The sequence below is a fragment of the Balaenoptera ricei genome, chromosome 1, assembly GCF_028023285.1.
Source record: "Balaenoptera ricei isolate mBalRic1 chromosome 1, mBalRic1.hap2, whole genome shotgun sequence".
NCBI classification, from domain to species: Eukaryota; Metazoa; Chordata; class Mammalia; order Artiodactyla; family Balaenopteridae; genus Balaenoptera; species Balaenoptera ricei.
The window spans coordinates 12,865,492-12,884,558 of NC_082639.1; the positions used below are offsets into that span (position 1 = coordinate 12,865,492).

The following is a 19,067-nucleotide window of genomic DNA, read 5'->3' on the forward strand; positions in this document are numbered from 1 at the left end:
ATGTCCATCGACAGATGAACGGATAAAGAAGATGTGGTACATATACACAATGGAATATTACTCAGCCATTAAAAAGAATGAAATAATGCCATCTGCAGTAACATGGATGGACCTAGAGATTATCATACTTAAGTAAGTCAGAAAGAGAAATACAAATACCATATGATATCACTTCTATGTGGAATCTAAAATATGATGCAAATGAACATATTTATGAAACAAAAAAAACAAAAAAATGAACATATTTATGAAACAAAAAACAGATTCACAAATATAGAGAATAGACTTGTGGTTGCCAAGGGGGAGGTGGGGTGGGGGAAGGAAGGAGTGGGAGTTTGGGATTAGCAGATGTAAACTTCTAATATATAGGATGGATAAACAACAAGGTCCTACTGTATAGCACAGGGAACTATATTCAATATCCTGGGATAAACTATGATGGAAAGGAATATGAAAAAGAATATATACATGTATAACTGAGTCACTTTGCTGTACAGCAGAAATTAAACACAATATTGTAAATCAACTATACTTCAATAAAATTTAAAAAAATATTTATGGGATGAGTAAAGAACGTATGAAACTTCACTGGCCGAGATGGAGGAAGCCTGGGCAAGTTCCGGCCCACAGGGACCGGGTGACTCTCCAGCTCCTCAGCGGAGGTCAGATACCTCAGAGGCCTCTGTGGTGCCTACCGGCACATAGCTTGGCCATGGACACACAGAACATATGTGTGGGGCTGCCTTGGCCTCAGGAAGGCAGGGCTAGGGCAGAGCCCCCCCGAGAAGCCTGGGGGAAGGGGCTCCCCTATAGGCCTGAGGACATGCAGAGAGTCTGCAGCTGGCTGCTAGGCCCCAGGCTTCTCACTGGGCTGTATTTATTTAGCTTTTTAAAGTATCCATCTCCATATAATTTAAACCAGGCTTTAGGTTGTTATTATAAAAGTAATGTATGGCCATGGCAAAAATTTAAATGCTATACAAGGGCAGAAAATGGAAAACAGAAGCCTGGATGTGCATAGAGCGAAACCAGCAGAGCTTAAAAACGGGGTTGAGGAAAAAGTAGGAATCAGCGACTTGGAGAACACAATGCTATCTGTCTGCACAAGTTAAAAATATACACATGCAAACCACACCGCATGTTTCGCAAGAATCACAGGAACAGAAAGTGACGTGTTAAAACCATTAAAGTGGTCCTTTGTGGGGGGAGCAGAATGGGAGTGGGGAATGCGGGATCAAAGAGAATAAATGAATGAATGAACAAATGAATGAATGATGAATGAACGAATAAATGAAAAACTAAAAACGGGAGAGGGGTTGTGCATGCACCATTAAAGATGATATGCCTTGACTTGGGAATGATTAATGCAATCTTCTGCTCCTGATGGTCAAAAAAAAGGCAAAATAATAAGAGCAAATGCTTTGGCAGTACTTCCTCTGTGGCAGGACATTCATCCTTTCCACCAACTCTATGAACTGGGTGTCCCCATCCTGTGGATGGGGGCCACTGAGACTCGGGAACCTGCTGCATAGCTGTCCCTCTAAGGAGCTTGCTCCTTGGTGGGCTCTGTCATTGGAGTGTGTGTCTGGGAACCTGTCTCCTCATCTGTAAAATGACAGTTGTTGAAGCTTGCTGGGAGGACCACGGCTGCCTTCAGGACCCAGCCTGGGGCTCTGGCCCCGGAAGCCCCCCATTCAGTCTGCCCTTGTAGTGAGGTACCTTTCCTGGGTTGTTCTTTTCCACCACGCCGTCCCGGTCTGCATCCACATCCAGGGAGATCTCTGGGGACAGACACATGGGTGAGTTGCTGAGCCTGCCAGACTGGGTGGGGCTGGGACAGGAGGAAGATTAGGGTGGGATTAGGGTGCAGCTCAGCCGTTTGCTTGGTTCCCAGAAGGGGAGTGCCTTGCTGAGGGCATCTTAGCCAACCCCCTACCTCAACACCCCACTGCCGGATGGAAACACGAGCAGATACCATGCAGACTGTGCAGCTCTTGGAGGGGCTGCCAGGTGGGTCAGGGATCTCTCACCCCTTTACTGTTCCTCAGTCAATTCTGGGTGGTGGACAGGATGAGTCTCATTGGACAGATTTGGGAGCCTCGGTTCAGAGAGGCCAAGTCACATGCCCAGGGGCACACAGGTCGCATTAGCAGAACTGAAGCACACACTGCGTCTGGTCTGAATCGAAGTTCATATTTTGAAAACTTTCATAAGATTCCCTACCTGCCTTTCCTACTCTGCCCTAGGCATGTGTGCACACGTGCATGTGTGTGTGTTTCTCTCCCAGAACTCCTGGTGGTCTAGGGCCCACCTCTAAGGACTGAGGGTTTTACTTTGGGTGGGAAACTGGGTCTTCAACCCCTCTTGATCTGAGGGTGCCCAAGAGGCCAGGCCGCCAGATAGAGGATCCAGAGCAGGGTCCCTGTTTATCCTTTCTCTTGGGGGAGGGACCTTCTCTATCCCTCGGCCTGCTGTGGGGACCGTGTGGGGCAGTGAAATGAGCCCAAGGTTTAGTACCAGACGGTGCTGGGCTTCAACCTTGGTTCTCTGCTTATAAGCTGTGTAGCTTTGGGCAGGTTAGACAGCTTCTCTGAGCCCCAGTTTCTTTATCTGAAAAACGGGGCCCTTTCCAGTGAGATGAGTTGCCCTAATTGCAATGGTGGGCACGACTGCCATTTTGAGCCGGATTTTTCTTGTCGTTGCTGTGGGAGCCGTCCTATGCACTGTGGGGTGTTCAGCAGCAGCCCTGGCCTCTGCCCCCTGGATGCCAGTAACACCCCCCAGCTACGACAACCAAAATGTCTCCAGATATTGCCAAGTGTCCTTTGGAAGGCAATATGGCCCCCTGAGTTACAGACCGACAGGGCGAGGCAGGGGAGTTGTTGGGAAGGTGATGGGCAGAATGAGATAAGCTGGGTTCAGGCCCCCGAACTGCCCAGAGGGCTTGGCCTCATGCTGAGCATGACTTGGACGGAGGTAGGAGTTGGGTGGGAATGAATGGATTCCTGGGCAGTTCCCTTGGCAGGCGTACTCTCTCCCTGAAGAGGCAGAAACATCTCCTCTCTCTCTCCTAAGTCGGGGGATTATATTCGGGGCCTCCCTTTGCCCACAGCCCGATTCCCTCTTAACCCTGATTGTGGCTCTTCTGGGTCTTGAAGGAGGTAGGAGCGGGGGCGCTTTAAGGGCGCCTGGTCCTTGGAGAGGCAGCACTCCCCACCTCTGCAGCCCCACTGACAGATGCTATAGGAAGTAGTTATATAAACTCCTCCCATTGATCCCATTCACGCAGCAAATCACTGTTGAGCATCTACTGTGTTCCAGGCACCACACAAGTCATGGGGACCAGTGGTGGGCAATCAGGGCCCCTGCCTGCTCCCAAGAAGCCCCCAGTCCTATGAGATAAATATTATTGTTCCCATTTTACAGGTGAGCAAACCCAGACTTGGAGACGTCACCTGTCCGCAAATTGGGCTGATGAGCTGGGAGGCTGGTGCAGGATAAGAATTCTAGGGAGAAAGCCAAGAAGGTGGCACCACCAGCTACTGTTAAAGAGGCTGAAGGCTCAGATGGAGGAACACTGATTTTGGCTCCCAGACCTTCATGAACTTTCCAGCGGGACACTCCCTAGGGAACGCTGCCTTTCGGGGAGGCTCGCTTCCTGAAGCTCCTGCCTGGGGACCGGCTGCAGACCCAGTCTCCTCCAGGAATCACGCTTTTCTTTTCAAGATAACAATCTCTCCTGCGCGTATAGTTCTTTGTGGACGGTACAGCACTTCCCATGAGTGTTTTCCCTTCAATTTCCCCCCCTCTCCACCCAGCCACCCGTACCATACAGATGAGGAAACAGAGGCACCCAGCAGGGCATTGACCATGAAGTCCCCAGAGAGTGCAGAGCCAGGGGTCCCACTCGGGTCTCTGACTCCAAACTCCTGCCTTTGGCTGTTCCCTCCACTGTCTGAGGCTGACCTCTACCCTGGGCTGTTTCCAAAACCCAAGCCTGCCTTTTAAGACAAGGACTTGCTCCCCTGAAGTTCAGGGAAGTTGGCCACTTCCCCACCCTGGCAGCCATGTGGCTTTGGTCTCTAGGCTGCAAGGTGGTTCCACATCACGGATCCTGTGGTCCGTGAAAGCAGTGGGGCACAGGAGAGAAATTATGAAGCACTTCATTGTGCTTTACTTCATTACTTACTTTTTTTTTTGGCCGTGCAGCGCGGGTTGCGGCATCTTAGTTCCCTGACCAGGGATTAAACCCGGGCCATGGCAGTGAAAGCGCCAAGCCCCAATCACTGGACGCCAGGAAATTCCCCACTATGAATTTCTTAAATTAAAATTTTAAAATCAATGTAATATTTGCACAGTGCAAAAAAAAAAATCAAAGAGTACCAAATAGCTTCTAAAAAATCCCAGGAGTTCCTTGTCCAGCCCGTCCCCTCACCTGCCTGAGGCAATCTCTATAATACCAAATAACATGTTTATTGCTCTTTCTTGGTTTATTAAATTCAGACAAGTTTCACTGATTTCCCATTATGAAATTCAGGCATTGCATAATGGGGCTCCCTTATCGCCCACCTCCTGACCTCCCACGGTGCTTGACACATTCTCTCTTATGACCCAATACCCACTTCACAGTCAACTGAAATGGCTTCCTCTCCCCTCCACCCTCCCTCAGAAACCCTCTCAAGCTATAAGCCATCCCTCAAGGACTTCTCCCCCTCAAACCTTCCCCCAATGTCCAATTTAACTAGATTCCAAGGGATGATCTTTGTGGGGACAGGAGCAGGGCTGGCATGGCCTGCGCAGGGTTCTGGCCTCCCGGGATGGCTCTGTCTTCCCCGGGGGAGGAGGGAGAGGACATCTGTTTCAGGGCCTCTGGGGTCCAGACATTTCCCAGAGGCTCTGAATCCTACCTCAGCCCCCCAGAATAGCCCCAAGGTGTCAGGTGGCACCTGTGGTGTGGGGCAGATCAACTGGAAATGTCACTGGGACTGGGTTCAAGGCAGTCTGCCCTGAGAATCAAAACACTGCCTCGGGTTCGACGCAGAGGCACAAGTGTTTTGGCGGGCTGCCGGCCCCCATGGGCAGTGGCAGGGTGCCGGGCCTTCTTGCCTAACAGGGCAGCTTGGGGAGGAAGGATTCTCTTCCCCAAACAGCCAACTAGGGCAGCTATCCTCAGCTCTCCGGAGGGGGTGCAAGGAATGAGGGCCTTAGGCTGATGCTAAAAATTCTCAAGGCTCCTGTACGTGTACTGCTCTCATTGCCAGGACCACAGCAAAGAGGGTGAGATTATTCCTCCCTCCGTGATCCCTCCCCTCCCACTTTCTCCCTTAACCCGGAGGGCTTGGCAAATCAGCCCTAACTGGGGGCTCGGAGGCCCTCAGGGATCAATGAGTTCAAAACTCTCATTTTATAGCTGGGAAAAAGTGAGGTCTAGGGAATTCCCTGGGGGTCCAGTGGTTAGGACTCTGCACTTCCACTGCCGTGGGCCCGGGTTCGATCTCTCGTCGGGGAGCTGAGATCCTGCAGCCGTGTGGTGCAGCCAAAAAAAGAAAAAAAAAAAAAAAAAGAGGTCTGGAGGGGGTGGGCATATCACAGGCTTTTGGCAGGACTGGGACCGAGACCCACAGTCTGATTTGGCCAAGGGCATCATAGTTTTGTTCTCGAATCCGAGGAGGAAGACTGAGGCACAGGAAGGTTCTTCAGCTTCACCCAGGCAGAGAGAAAATGGGCTGCCCCGAGAGGAAGGGAGAAAAGCAAAGAGCATCGACTGAGCACCTAGCCCACGCCAGGCCCTCGGGACGCACCATCCCACTGAACCATTGTAAACACTGCGCAAGAATGCACCGTGAATCGCACTTTGCAGATGAGGAAACAAGCTCAGGGTGGTGGTCACAATGTGGCTGGACGGGGCAGAGCCAGAACATTGTCCACTCTGAAGTCAGGTATTTTTTTGGCTCAGCATGGACTCAGCACAGAACTAGGGTGAGACAGACTCAGATACATCCTTCGGGGGCAGCCCCACCATCCTGGGACATTCAGAGCGTTCCTGCCTCTGAGGTGTTGCCCCTGCATGATTACTCAGGGCATGGGGCTCAAGGGCTCCTGGGGTAGATGCCTGAGGGAATATGGGACCCGGAGGGGTCAGATAGACCAGTGGGTCTCAAAAGAAACCCAATTTTCACTAGGATTGCTGGTGGAACAGGAAACACAAGTTCAATGGAGTGAGTTTTTCATAAAGCTTTATTTCTGCAATGTAAACGACTGTCTTTTGTTCTGAGATTATGCCCTGCCTACTTTTTAGGTGTTAAAATGATGGTGATGACTGAGGTAATTGTTTTATTCCTGTCTTTTCTTTCTGACCAAGTGTCAAAATGGTCAGGTTTACTATATTTTGGTGGGGGGGAAGAGGGGACATTTTATTGACCCATGGAACCTAAATATCTGGAACTTGTGGCAGTTAAAGAAATAATTGTTCAGTGAGAGCACAGCCTTGGAACCCCAGAAGGATGAGCCTGGTCATTCATCACGTGCGTATTTGGCATCTTCTGGAGTCTCATGCCCGCAGCACCCTGAGAGGCTTGCTCCGAGCACAAGCTTAGAGTCTTCTAGCAGAGCCCTGCCTCCTTACAGGGCACTATTTTGCCGTCCATCCTGAGTCCGCCGTGATTTAGGGTGGAAGTCTCGTTAGTGGTGCTGTCAGCCCCTGGGCATCTCCCTTCTCTGCCAGGCCTCTGGCCACTGCCCTTCCTGCTAATGTCCTCAGGTGTCCTTGTCTCTGTGGGGTTAGGTTTCCTCAGGGACGGTCACCTGAGACAATCTGGGGGCACTGTGTGCCCGTGAGGTGGACACATGTGCCAGCCCTCAGCTGCGACTCGGGAGGCTTGGGTTTCATCTCCCAAGGCCCCCCGAGGTTGTCCTGAGGACCCCCTCACCCCCAAGGCCGGGTACTCACTCCTTCGGTGTGGAAAGAAGGGCAGGTGGCCAGCAGTCAAGCCCGTTTGGGAATAAGCTCAGAAGCAGGAGAGCACTGCTGTTGAGCCTATTTCAGTGGCTAAAGACACAGGGTTGGAGAAGGAGGGGCTGGCTTGGGAACTAGTTGTTTTGTGGGGGCAGTTCTGAGACCCCTGGAGGATGTGAGATAATTGAAATGGCGGGGTGTCCCACAAACCACTTTCAGGGTTTGTGGCCTCAGGCAACTTTTTGTTTGTTTTACTTTTTTTAGGAGCCTTGATTTTTCTCATCTGTAAAATGGGGACAATACTAGTATGTATTCTCATAATAGATGTAAGAATAGATTGAGATCATGACAGTAAACCACTTAGTACTGGAGCCTGGCACACTGTAGGTGCTCAGTAAATGCCACCTCCTCACCAAAGTCCTGGACACAGAGCAGGCGCTCAGAAAATAGACATTGTTATTTTTAAAGCACTCAGCGCATAGTTGACTCTCAGTAACTGGTAGTTCCCTCCCCCTGACATGTGGCCACTCTATCAATGTGAAACTGAGGCTGGATGGACAAAATGACCCACTGAAATGTCCCCCTGGCTTAAACATTATTTGATGTAAAATTAAAAAATGTAATACCTCCACTGCAGAGGAGTCGAGTGAATGAAGCTTCAGAAGACCGCATCCTATGTGCCCTGGCACCCAGGGCAGGGGAGTGCATTGCAAATGGAAAGAACCCAGGAGGAGAATGATCCCGAGTTCTGGACCCAACCTGCCACTGAGTTGCTGTGTGACTTTGAACAAGTTCCCTAACCTCTTTGGGCCTCAGTGTCCCTGTGAATCAAATGAAGGGCTTGGACTAGGTGAGTTAAGGACCCAGGCTGCATCTTTGTGTCCCTGGGCTGGGTCTGGGGAAGGCAAGTGTGTAGCTTGGATTGTTGAGGACAGCACAGGTTTTGTAGACAGGCCATTCCCCTCGCTATGAGAGGCAAGCTCTTCTCCAGGCTGCAGGGGAGAGGCGGGAGAGGAACAGACTTTGCTCTTTCTCCTCCATGGCCCCCAGAGCCTGCGATGGGGACCCTGACATTGGGGTGAGTCGCTGGCAGACCAAGGCATGCCTCCTCCCGCAGCATCCCCACCCCAGGACAGAAGGGCCTGGGCACGTGTGGCATCACTTTTCAGGCCTGCATTATTCAGAGGAAGCTCTGAGTGCCAGGTCGGCAGCACTGAAAACAGCCCAAGTGCCGCTGAGAAGAGCAGCAATGCCAGCCCCTGGGAAACAAAGGCACCCAGGCCATAGCCACGTCAACTCACCAATGGCCGTGAGGAAGAGCCCAGCCTGGTCGATGGGGGTGATCCCCTCCTCCTCATAATAGTTGACGGTGACCTTGACAGGGAGGGGGCACATTGGGAGGGAGAGAAGAGCAGAGATCACAGATCACAGGCAGGAAGATCTGCAATGACCACCTCCCTCCCTCACACCTCACAGCCTGTCAAGCTGACCCTCTCTAAACATCTGAACCCTCTCCTCCAGGAAGCACTCCTGGGTTGGTGGGCTGTTTCTCTCAGATTATCCAACTAGATAGGGGACTCCCCTTTCTCAGAATGCATCCAGGGTGCCGACCTGCCCCCTGGTGCATTCTACTGCTTGTGGGGGCCCCACATCTGCCTTGGTGTGTGTCTAGCTGCTGCCAAGCAACGAGGGCGCTTAGGTTGCTCTTACTGGATTAACGCTCAGCACCATCACTGACATGGGGCACACAGTGAAGTTCATAATTAGAGAACTTAGGGAAGAGAGAGTCTGGTCTCGGCTCCAGCACTTGGGCAAATCATTTTGCTGCGTGGGCGCTCAGCATTCCGTTTGATACACGATGAGACCAAGGATGTCTGTGGCTGTAACTTCCAATGATTCTAATAGTTCGTCATTCAGCAGCACACGATTTTAACCTGCCATAAAGTCATCATTCTATGATCTAACAACATGCTGTCTAATACCATAGCCACTAGCTGCGGACGTTTATTGAGCACTTGAAATGTAGCAAGTCCGAATTGAGATGTGCTACAGGTGTGAAATGCACAGCAGATTTAGACTTGATGTGAAAAAAGAATGTAAGCTAGCTTGTTAATTTTTTTACATTCATTGATATCATGTTGAAATGATAATATTTGGATGATGGAGTTAAGGAAAAAATATTATCAAAATTAAGTCCCCCTGTTTCTTTTTGCTCTTTTAATGTGGTTGTTAGAAAACATAAAATGACGCGTGTGGCCCACGTGCTGCTTCAATCAATAGCGCTGGTCCAGCCTGTCTCGATGCCAGCACCGTCGGTCCCCAGTTCCCACGGCCCTCGCAGGGGCGCCTCCCCGGCCACGGTACCTTGTCGCTGCTGGCCTCGGCGCTCGCCTGGCTCATGGTGAGCCGCAGCGTGGTGCTGGGCGACAGAGGCCAGCGCTGCTTGCCGTTGGCGGCCACCTCCTCAGGCTGCCTGTCGCGCACCACCTCCACCTGCACGCGCTCCGAGTGCTTCAGGCTGAAGGTCTGGGCCCCGGCTGGGGCCGCGCTGTAGGGAGAGAGGAGGGCGGTCACGGGGATCCCTGGGCAGGTGGGACAAGGGGCTTCAGGAGAAGACTCCTGGGGGGATGAGGCTGCAAGGACACTCCCAGGCTGCCTGGTCTCCCCAGGGACCCAGCTGTACTGTAATCACCTGGGAGTGAAGAGGGCGCTTGTTAAAATTACAGATTCCTTAAGTGGGGGCAGGGATAAATTAGGAATTTGGGATTAACCGCTACACAGTACTATATGTAAAATAAATAAACAACAAGGACTTACTGTATAGCACAGGGAACTATATTCAATATCTTGTAATAAGCTATAATGGAAAAGAATCTGAAAAAGACTATATATACACATATATGTGTATATATAACTGATATAACTGAATCACTTTGCTGTACACCTGAAACATAGTAAATTGACTGTATTTTAATTTTTAAAAAATCACTGTATTCTAATTAAAACATCTTTTGGCCTAAAAAAAAAATTACCGATTCCTTGGGCCAATCTTGTACCCACTGAGTCAGAATGTTCCAGGGTGGGGCCTGGGGATCTGAATATTTAACATGCTTCCTCGTATTTCTGACAGGCAACCAGCTTGGGAAGCCACCTGATACTGTATGGGTGGAGGTCTGAGGCTCAGACAGAGGAATGAGTTTGCTCCAAAGACAGTGCCAGGCCTAGAACCCTGTCTCCCAACCCCTGTCCAGCGTCTGAGCTGAAGGCCAGGAGACCGGCTGATAGTGAGGAGGCAGGTGTCAAAGCGCTGGGTTTGCACAGAGAAGAAGCCTGGAACTCGGGTCTTAAAGGGGCAAGGGTGGGCTGGCTCTTTCACAAAGACTCCTACTTTCTGTCACAGCTTTCACAGCTTGGAATTCTCTCTGAGAGTCATTCCTTGGGGTTCTGGAGTGGTTTTCTATTGAAAGGGAAATAACTTTGGAATTCTTGAAAAGCCATCAAGATTTCAGGGCAGAAAACTAACTGGTTTGAGCTGTTTGCTATGGACTGAATGTTTGAGTCTTCCCAAACTCAGATGTTGAAGCCCTAACTCTCAATCTGATTGTAGTTGAAGATAGGGCTTTAGAAGATAATTAACGTTAAATGAAGTCATGAGAGTAAGGTCCTAATCTGATAGGATTGGTCACCTTGTAAGAAGAGGCAGAGAGAGGGGAGGGAGAGAGAGAGAGAGGGAGAGACAGCGGAAGGGCCATGTGAACCCACAGCCAGAAGGCGGCTGGCTGCAAGCCAGGAGGAGAGTCCTCAGCAGAGCCCAACCGTGCTGGTACCCTGATCTCAGACTTCCAGCCTCCAGAACTCTGAGAAATAAATTTTTGTTCTTAAGCCACCGAGCCTGTGGCATTTTGTTTTGGCAGCTCAAGCAGATTAAGACACTGGCTTAAGGGGAGATAACAGGAAGGACAGGGAGATAGAGGAGGAAGGTGCCCAGGGCTGACAGTTTTGCTAAATCTCCAGCCCCCGGTCTGAAGGTTCCTAAAGGCTGAAAAGGGCTCAGAGGGATTTAGGTGGATTCTCATGGGATTTGGGACTAAGATACAAGTGTCTGCCTCAAAGGCACATCTGCTATTTTGAAGGTCTGGTGCTCCTGGGCTCCTGAAGAGTTCTCCACTGTGATCAGGCATCAGAATCATCAGGGGGTGCTGTTTAAATCTTCACTTTTTTGAAGGCTACAGATGTGTGGATCCCATTCCCAGAGAGTTTGGCTGGCAGGCCTGAGGGGCAGCTGAAGCTGTACACAGTGACCAGGGTTGAATGAGAGCTTTAGGCCAGTGGTTCTCAAAGTTCAGCAGCAGCAGTGGTGGCAGCAAAAGTATTACCTGGAGGGCTTGTCAAAACATGGATTGCCTGGCCCCTTCTCAGCATTTCGGAAACTCAGTAGGTCTGGAGTGGGGCCTGAGAGTTTGCATTTCTACCACGTGTCCAGGAACTGCTGGTGCCGCCGGTCCAGGGGCCACACCTTGAGAACCACTGGTCTCGATGTGCAGCAACGCACGCTGGTGCTTAGAGCCCTGGGATGAGACGGCCAAGGCCCTGAGTGTGAGTTTGCAGAGGCCCCCAGGCAGGGTCTCTTCGATCCAGGCCATAGACTGTGGGAGTTACTGGCAAAGACCACTGGTCTCGGGCATTGGCAGGAGAGACCACTGGGCAATGGTCGGGCAGCCTGTGTCTAGGGCTGGGAAAGAAGCTTGTAAAAGAAGCTCCAGAACCACTCTGTTTCTTGTCTGTCCCCTTCTAAACTCCTCAGTCCATCATGGGGACACCGGTTGGCTGTGGTCTGCTGCCCTCCATTCACATCCATCATTAGGAGAGGCACAGAGTCTGGGTAGAAACCCTGGATTGGGAGCACATGTGCAAAAGATATGGGTTCAAGCCCAATTTTGCCGCTGACTTGCCGAGGGGGTCTTGAGTGTGTCCCTCGCACCTTCTGAGTGTCCACTTGCCGACCCATAAGATGCAGGACGACTGCCCATCCCTCCTGTCTCTCATTCTTTGGCGGGGTTGGGGGGGGGGTGCCTGCATTTTGCCTCATGGTGTTACCACCGGGTGTCTGTCCTCCTCTGGATTGTAAGCCCCCAAGAGCAGGGTCTGGTCTCCTCCAGGGCCTAACACAGGACTGGCACATCACACATACTCAGCAAAGAGGGTGGAGCTGAGCAGGACAGAGGTGAACCTTTTAGAAGCTCCAGGCAGCAAATCCCAAAAGGAGGTGTGGGTACCCATGTGAGATGCTTTTAGGTGGCACATGGATGCACAATTTAAAAGAAGACTTATGTATTTATTAAATGTATTATCTTTTATGGCAATTGATAAAGGTTGGGCATTTATGGTAATCATATAAGATCTCCACTTAAAGTTATAACAAAAATAATAGTTGGTTTAAAGAAAAATTTTAAGTTAATGGTACTAGAGGTAGAATATGCTTTTGGTAAAAATTATGGGAGTCTGGGCAGTTGTAGGCTCAGATCTAGGAAACATTCCCCTAATGCAAGTCCTGGGTTTGACCATCAACCTGCTGGGTGGCCTTGGGCAAGGCGTTTGTCCTCTCTCAGTTTCATCAAGTGTAAAATGAGAGAATGGGACCAGGTCAGAGGTGGCTGGAGTCTGGGGAGCACAGAGGGGGCAGGCCTGGACAAAGGGGAAGGAAGGAGGTACTGAAAAGCTGGGGAGCTCTCTGCCAGATCCCCACCCTCCCTTTAAGCAGAGCCACATTATTTCATCTTGTCTTATATAATGGGTTTCTGCAAACAACTTTATTTAGAAAAAAATGCTTTATAAACTCACAGGACAGGATAATCTTTAGGGCCCCGATTCTGACAGTAGTGAGATATAAGTGATGCTTCCTGCCACCCTCATTCCTCTGAGCCAGTTAGAAACTAGAGGAGGCCGCAGAGGCTCGGGGGTTAACGCCCCATCCACACTGGAGCTCTGGGGCCTCACACCCTCCCACCCCAGCACCAGTCCTGCTCTGAGCTGAGCAAACAGCTATTCTTCCAGCGGCCCTGGCAGAAGCAACAAAGGCATCTATTGTCCCCCGTGGCTCCTGCTGGCTGCCTCCCTCCCTCCCCAGGAAGAACCTCTCAGAATTCCCTGCAGAAACCCAGGAGCCAGGGGCTGCGGCCACCTTGATTGTCCCTGGAGGCTGCAGGGAGAGGCCTAGGAAGTTACGGAGGGAAGTAGAGCAGGGATGGTGGTGTCCATGACCTCCTGCTTATGGGAAAGAGGCTAAAGATATGTAGATGGAAGGACAGGCTAGGACCACATCTGCACTGTCCCCCATAGCCCAGTACCCAGGACGTGACCATGCTCAATATATATTTTGGGAATAAATGAATGAATGGACCCACCCTTCTTGGTTTCCCAAACAGTATTACCAGTGTGATTAAAAAAAAAAAGAAATCAGGTTACTTGCCTGCTTGAAAGTACTCAGTGGCTCTTCAGTGTCTATCAAACAATAAATCCAAACGCTGTAGCCTGGTATTCGCCCAGCGGCATTTAGCCACCGCATCTCAACTGGACTCCTCAGCCTCACTTCCTGCAACTCCTCCCACCCTCTCAACTCCCTGCATGGTTTCATCTCACCATGCATTTTGCATATGCTGTTCCTTCCACCTGCAGTACGTTCCCCTGACTTCTCTGCCTGGCAACTGCCCATCCCTGTCTGACGACTCAGTTGATTTGTCTCCATCCATGTTTATTTCCCCTTGTGGCAGTTTATCTCCTTGAAGGTAGAGACTGGATTTTCTTTTTGTTTCAGCACCTGGCTTAGCACAGACACACGGTAAGTAAATGTTTGCTGCAGGAAGGGCTGGAAGAGGGGACTTGCTTACGTGGTCATTCATTCACTCAACATGTATTTATTGAGCACTTACTATGTGCCAGGCGTATACTAGGTCCTGGGGGTAGAGCAAAAAAGATAATATGTTCCCGGGGTCCATGGAGCAAATGTTCCAGTGGAAGAGAAAGACTTTTGATGGATTACACAATTATGTGATTACAGCTATGAAAATTGCTCTAAAGGAGAAGTATGGGGTTCCATGAAGCCCTGGCCTGGAGGTCGAGAAAGGATTCCTGGAGGAAGTGGCATGTTTGAGTTGAGGTTTAAATTTTACACTCTAAATGACAGATAAGAATTAGTTAAATCAGTGGTTCTTAAATTCGAGTTGCATTGGCAACACCTGAAGAGCCTGTTAAACTACAGGTTGTCGGGCTACCCCCAGAGTTTCTGATTCAGCAGATGGGGGGGAGGGGTGGGTGGGGCCTGAGAAACTGCATTTCTCTTCCCCCCCCCAACTTTACTGAGGAAAAACTGACAAATAGAAGTGTACGTATTTAAAGTGTATGACAGGATGATTTGATACGATATACAGTGGGAGGAAAGTGCGTTGCTAACAAGCTCCCAAGGGATGCTGCTACTGCCGGTCCGGGGACCAGTGTGAGAACCGCTGAGTTTGGACAAAGTGAAGAGAGGAAGAGGAGCAGGGACTTCCAAGCAGGAAGGACAGCTTGGGTGATGGCCTGAGGTGGAAGTTAGCCCAGCATGTTCAACAAACTGGAAGGAGGTAAATGTGGCTGCACTTTGGGAGCAAAGGGGAGGGAGAGTGGTGGGGGGAGAGGACCCAGATCATGGCCAGGAGCTGGCCATTCTCCTGCAGGCACCGAGGCTTCTGAGCAGGGGAGACGTGATCATTTTTGCACTACAGACAGATCCACCAGGGTGCAGGGTGGGCAATGGATTCAGGAGTCAACCAAAGGAACACTGAGCAAGACTGGAAAGTGTCAGATGTATTGATAGAAGAGGGATGTTCACTGTGCCTGGCCCAGGAGAATTCTGGGTGTTGTGACCTAATATCTGCTCAGCCCCACAAATGCTGTGTGGCCTCTAGGGAGCCAGTCAGCCTCTCTGGTCTTCGCTCAGTCAGTGGGGAGGGTCACCAGCTTGGCCTCGCAGGGCTGGGATGCTCACTCAGCCTGGGACTCGAGGGCAGGACGTGCCTGCTGCTCGCTGGCACCTGGCTCTCCCAGCTTGTCCGCCTGCCCTGGGCCTTGTTAACACTAGCGGGGCTTACTCCACAGTAAGCCCAGCTCCTGGCAGCCTGGGTGTAACACCCTGTCCTTGGGTCTTTGCAGGAATCTGAGGGGGTTTGTGGGTGCCAACCTGGCGTGCAACCCCATGGCGAGCACCCTCCAGGAGCCGCCTGGTGTGGTGGTGGCCGGAGGCCTGGGGTGGGTAGCTGGTCTGGACAGGGATGGGTGAAGACAAAACATGACTTTTGTCTTCAGCCAGCCTTCTTCTGTGCCTGGTAAGCTCAGCAGCCTCTCTCACTAGGCACTGGTGCCTCCAGCTGCTCAAGGTCCCTCTCCTGAGGAAGAAACAATCTTATCTATGGTCACTCCCTCCGCAGACACCTTCAATGACTCCCTCCTGCCTGCAGAAGAAAGTTTAACACCTGAGCCTGGCATTCAAAGCCCCAGTTTAAATGTATCCACCCTCTAGTCTTACACTCCAGGCTACAGAAACTATGCCCTTTCTGCCCCCATGTGTCCTGACTTTCTTGCGAGGTACACTTGCTCCTGCATGGCCTGTCCTGCTCACACTGTGAACCCCTGTCCACCCTTCAGCTAGGTTGCCACCTCCTCCAGGAAGTCTTCCCTGATCCTATCAGCCAGGACTCATCTCTCCCTCCCTTTGCTGGTGCTTCAAACAACACTTAACACTTGTTCAACATTTCTCTCCCATGAACGTTATAAACTTTCTGAGGCCATAGTTCATTATTATTTGTTTTAATAATATTATAATAAACCCAGTACTAATTCCTGATAACCACTTACTGAGTATTATGTGCCAGGCACTGTTTCAAGCCCTTGGCCCACGTGACCTCAGTCCATCCTTTCGATAACCCCACGAGGCCTGTGTTAATGTCATCCCATTTTACAGATGAGCATGTTGAGGCCCACAGAGGGCAAGCACTTGCTCTGAGTCTCAGGGACAGACTGAGATGGGCAGGGTGTGGGGTAAACTCAAGTGCTCTGAGCTCCGGGCCTGGTTGCTCCCTTCCTGGGAGAGGTTGCTCCCTTCCTGGGAGAGGATCCAGAAGTTACAGTCCTCCTTAAAGGTCCTCCAGGTAGGGACACCTGGCGGGGGAGGGGGACTGTCAGGCCTGGCTCAGGAGAGGATCAAATGAGAAGCCCCCTACTTATTTTGCACATGGGGGTCAGAGGTCCAGAGAAGGGAGACCAAAGGCTGGCTTCCTGCCCTGGGCTCTTGGGTGAGTGACCAGGATAAGCAGGCTTGGGCCAGTCAAAGCCCCAGGCATGGGGTCGGGCCCGGCTGGGCAGGACAGAGCTGCCTCCGAAAACTGGCCTCCCCCAAAGTTGAACAGGTGTGCCTGTCCAGCAGGGGGTGGGCACTGGGGTGAGCCCCTGCCGCTGTGCTCAGGCCCTGTGGGTAGGGAGGGAAGGCTCTCAGGGACCCCAGCCGTGCAGGGGGCTGTGGGCTCGAACCGCAGGGTGCCAGGTGCTCCTTAGGACCCTGCCACTCCCTGGGAGCCAGCCTGACAGCCAGGCCCTGGAGCAGCTCCTGGCAGGGCTTCCTTTTTAGAGTCGAAGGCTCTGGGTGTTGTTCTAATTTATGGGGCCACCTGACCTGGCCTGACTGCCACCTACTGTCATTCTCTCAGGAGCAAGTGCTGCTCTGGCCAAACTCGGCCACATGCCCTTGACCTTCCACCGGCCCATCCAATGGTATCCATCCCTTGAGGCTGGGGGTGGAGAGCCCAGTGACAGGCCAACGATAGGCCAGTCCACATGCATCCCGGGCCACAGCCATCCATCCATTCACCCAGCCAAGGAGCCCTTCAGTGACTTGAGGGCAGGAAGTTCACAGGAACAAGGAAGACAGCGAGCAGGAAGAGGACGTGCCTAAAACACGAGTCCTGGAAGGCGGCCCAGCAGAGCGGTCAAGGGCCTGGTCTCCATACCACCACCATTTACCAGCTGTGTCATCTTGGACAAACATCCCTTACCTCAGTTTCCCCCAAAATAGTACCTAACTCATAAAGTTGTTGTGAGGTTTAAACACACGTAAATTATTAAGTACACGTGAGATGCGTGTGCAAGGTGCCCAGAAGGCTGCCTGGTACAGAATAAGTTAGCTAGTAATAGTAATATTAAGTAAATAATAAGATCTGCAAAGATAAAAACAATAGTCATGAGGTAGGGAGTGACTGGGGCTTTGGGTCGGGCACTACGAAATGGCGGGGAGTCAAGAAAGCTGCTTGGGGGCTTCCCTGGTGGCGCAGTGGTTGAGAATCTGCCTGCTAATGCAGGGGACACGGGTTCGAGCCCTGGTCTGGGAAGATCCCACATGCTGCTGAGCAACTAGGCCCGGGAGCCACAACTACTGAGCCTGCGCGTCTGGAGCCTGTGCTCCGCAACAAGAGAGGCCGTGACAGTGAGAGGCCCGCGCACCGCGATGAAGAGTGGCCCCCGCTTGCCACAACTAGAGAAAGCCCTCGCACAGAAACTTCCTCCCCTGGTGGCGCAGTGGTTGAGAATCTGCCTGCTAATGCAGGGGACACGGGTTCGAGCCCTGGTCTGGGAAGATCCCACATGCTGCTGAGCAACTAGGCCCGGGAGCCACAACTACTGAGCCTGCGCGTCTGGAGCCTGTGCTCCGCAACAAGAGAGGCCGTGACAGTGAGAGGCCCGCGCACCGCGATGAAGAGTGGCCCCCGCTTGCCACAACTAGAGAAAGCCCTCGCAGAGAAACGAAGACCCAACACAGCCATAAATAAATAAATTAATTAATTAAAAAAAAAAAAAAAGAAAGAAAGCTGCTTGAGGAGGTCACGTGAGCTGAGACTTGCCAGGCTCGCAGAGGTCTGGGGGACAGTGCTCCAGGCAGAGGGAACAGCGCCTGCAGAGGCCCTGAGGTGGGGATGAGGGGGGTGCATTCAAGGGCCAAGAGCATCCACAAAACCAACGTGGCCGGAGTGGAATGCGCGCAGGGGAGTCAGCAGGTGATGGGGTCAGTGAGGCGGGGCCTGGCACCCTACGGGAAGGCACCAAGTCCTTGTCGCTTCAGACTGGACTGCTGACCCTCCCTGGCCTTTGTCCTAAGGATACCTTCTAAAACACTCAGACCAACCAAGAGACAGAGAGAGGGGGTCTGAGTGAGTTGAGGGAGGGAGATGGGGATGAATTTAGATTCGGCAGGCTCTCCTCCAAGGCAGGATATGTAACTGCCCCGTGCCCTGTTTTTCCAGCATTTTGCTATGCTGACGTCTAGAAACTCCTGCCCTGGTACCCCCTTTCCTATCTTCTGCCAGAGAGTGATGGGCAAGACCCTGCCGGGAGAAATGGCTGGTTAGCCTCTGCCGTAGGGTATCTCAGGGAAAGGGGCCAGGATCACCCCTGCTTCCTACCTCATGGGCTCATCATGAGGTCAGATGTAACCAGGAGAAAGCCCTGGAGAGGCAAGAGATAGTTGATACCATCATCTCTGCTCTGAAGCTCCTGCAGACCTCAGGGTATGGGTCCTGACCTCTCTCCACCAGGGAGAAGGGGACACCTGCCCAGTTGAGAACTCTCACGCCCCTGGACAGATGCAAGAACCAGGGAGGGATAGGAGAAGCTGTCTGCACAGCCTAGTCTGTGGGAGAGTCGGGCAGAGTGCGATCACCCCATTAATTTACTCCGAGGCTGCCCCTTCTCCAGTCCCTCCAGGCTCTGGGGGTGTCCGGCCGAGGTGAGCGGGGAGGGTGAAACAGACATGGGGGTGCCGCTCACTCAGTGCCCTTTCTCCAACTCCAAGCCAGAATCAGATGGGGACCCAGGCCAGCCCCAGTGGAGAAACGGCTGCCAGCTAAAGGGACCATCAGGGGAGATTGTGCGGACAAGGCGTACATGTGCCAGACCTAAGATAAGTACACTTCGGGGTGGTAGAAGGAAACAGCAAGTATCTTTAACAATGATCGCCAAGTAAATCTCTAGAAAAAAAAATCCTACTTCCTTTTTTCTGCGCATCTATTTATAGCTTGCCAGCACTCAGAAC

At 51.7% G+C, this 19,067-nt stretch overlaps 1 protein-coding gene across 1 annotated transcript in view; it reads right to left on the reverse strand.

The window, feature by feature from the left end:
* PADI2 (peptidyl arginine deiminase 2) overlaps window positions 1-19,067 on the reverse strand; it is a 47,835-nt gene that overhangs the window by 25,429 nt on the left and 3,339 nt on the right. Inside the window, exons 2-4 of the mRNA XM_059895189.1 lie at window positions 9,320-9,503; window positions 8,257-8,329; window positions 1,720-1,781 (exon numbers count right to left, since the gene is read on the reverse strand). Of these exons, the coding sequence (XP_059751172.1) occupies window positions 1,720-1,781; window positions 8,257-8,329; window positions 9,320-9,503 (319 nt within the window). The remainder of the gene's footprint in view (window positions 1-1,719; window positions 1,782-8,256; window positions 8,330-9,319; window positions 9,504-19,067) is intronic.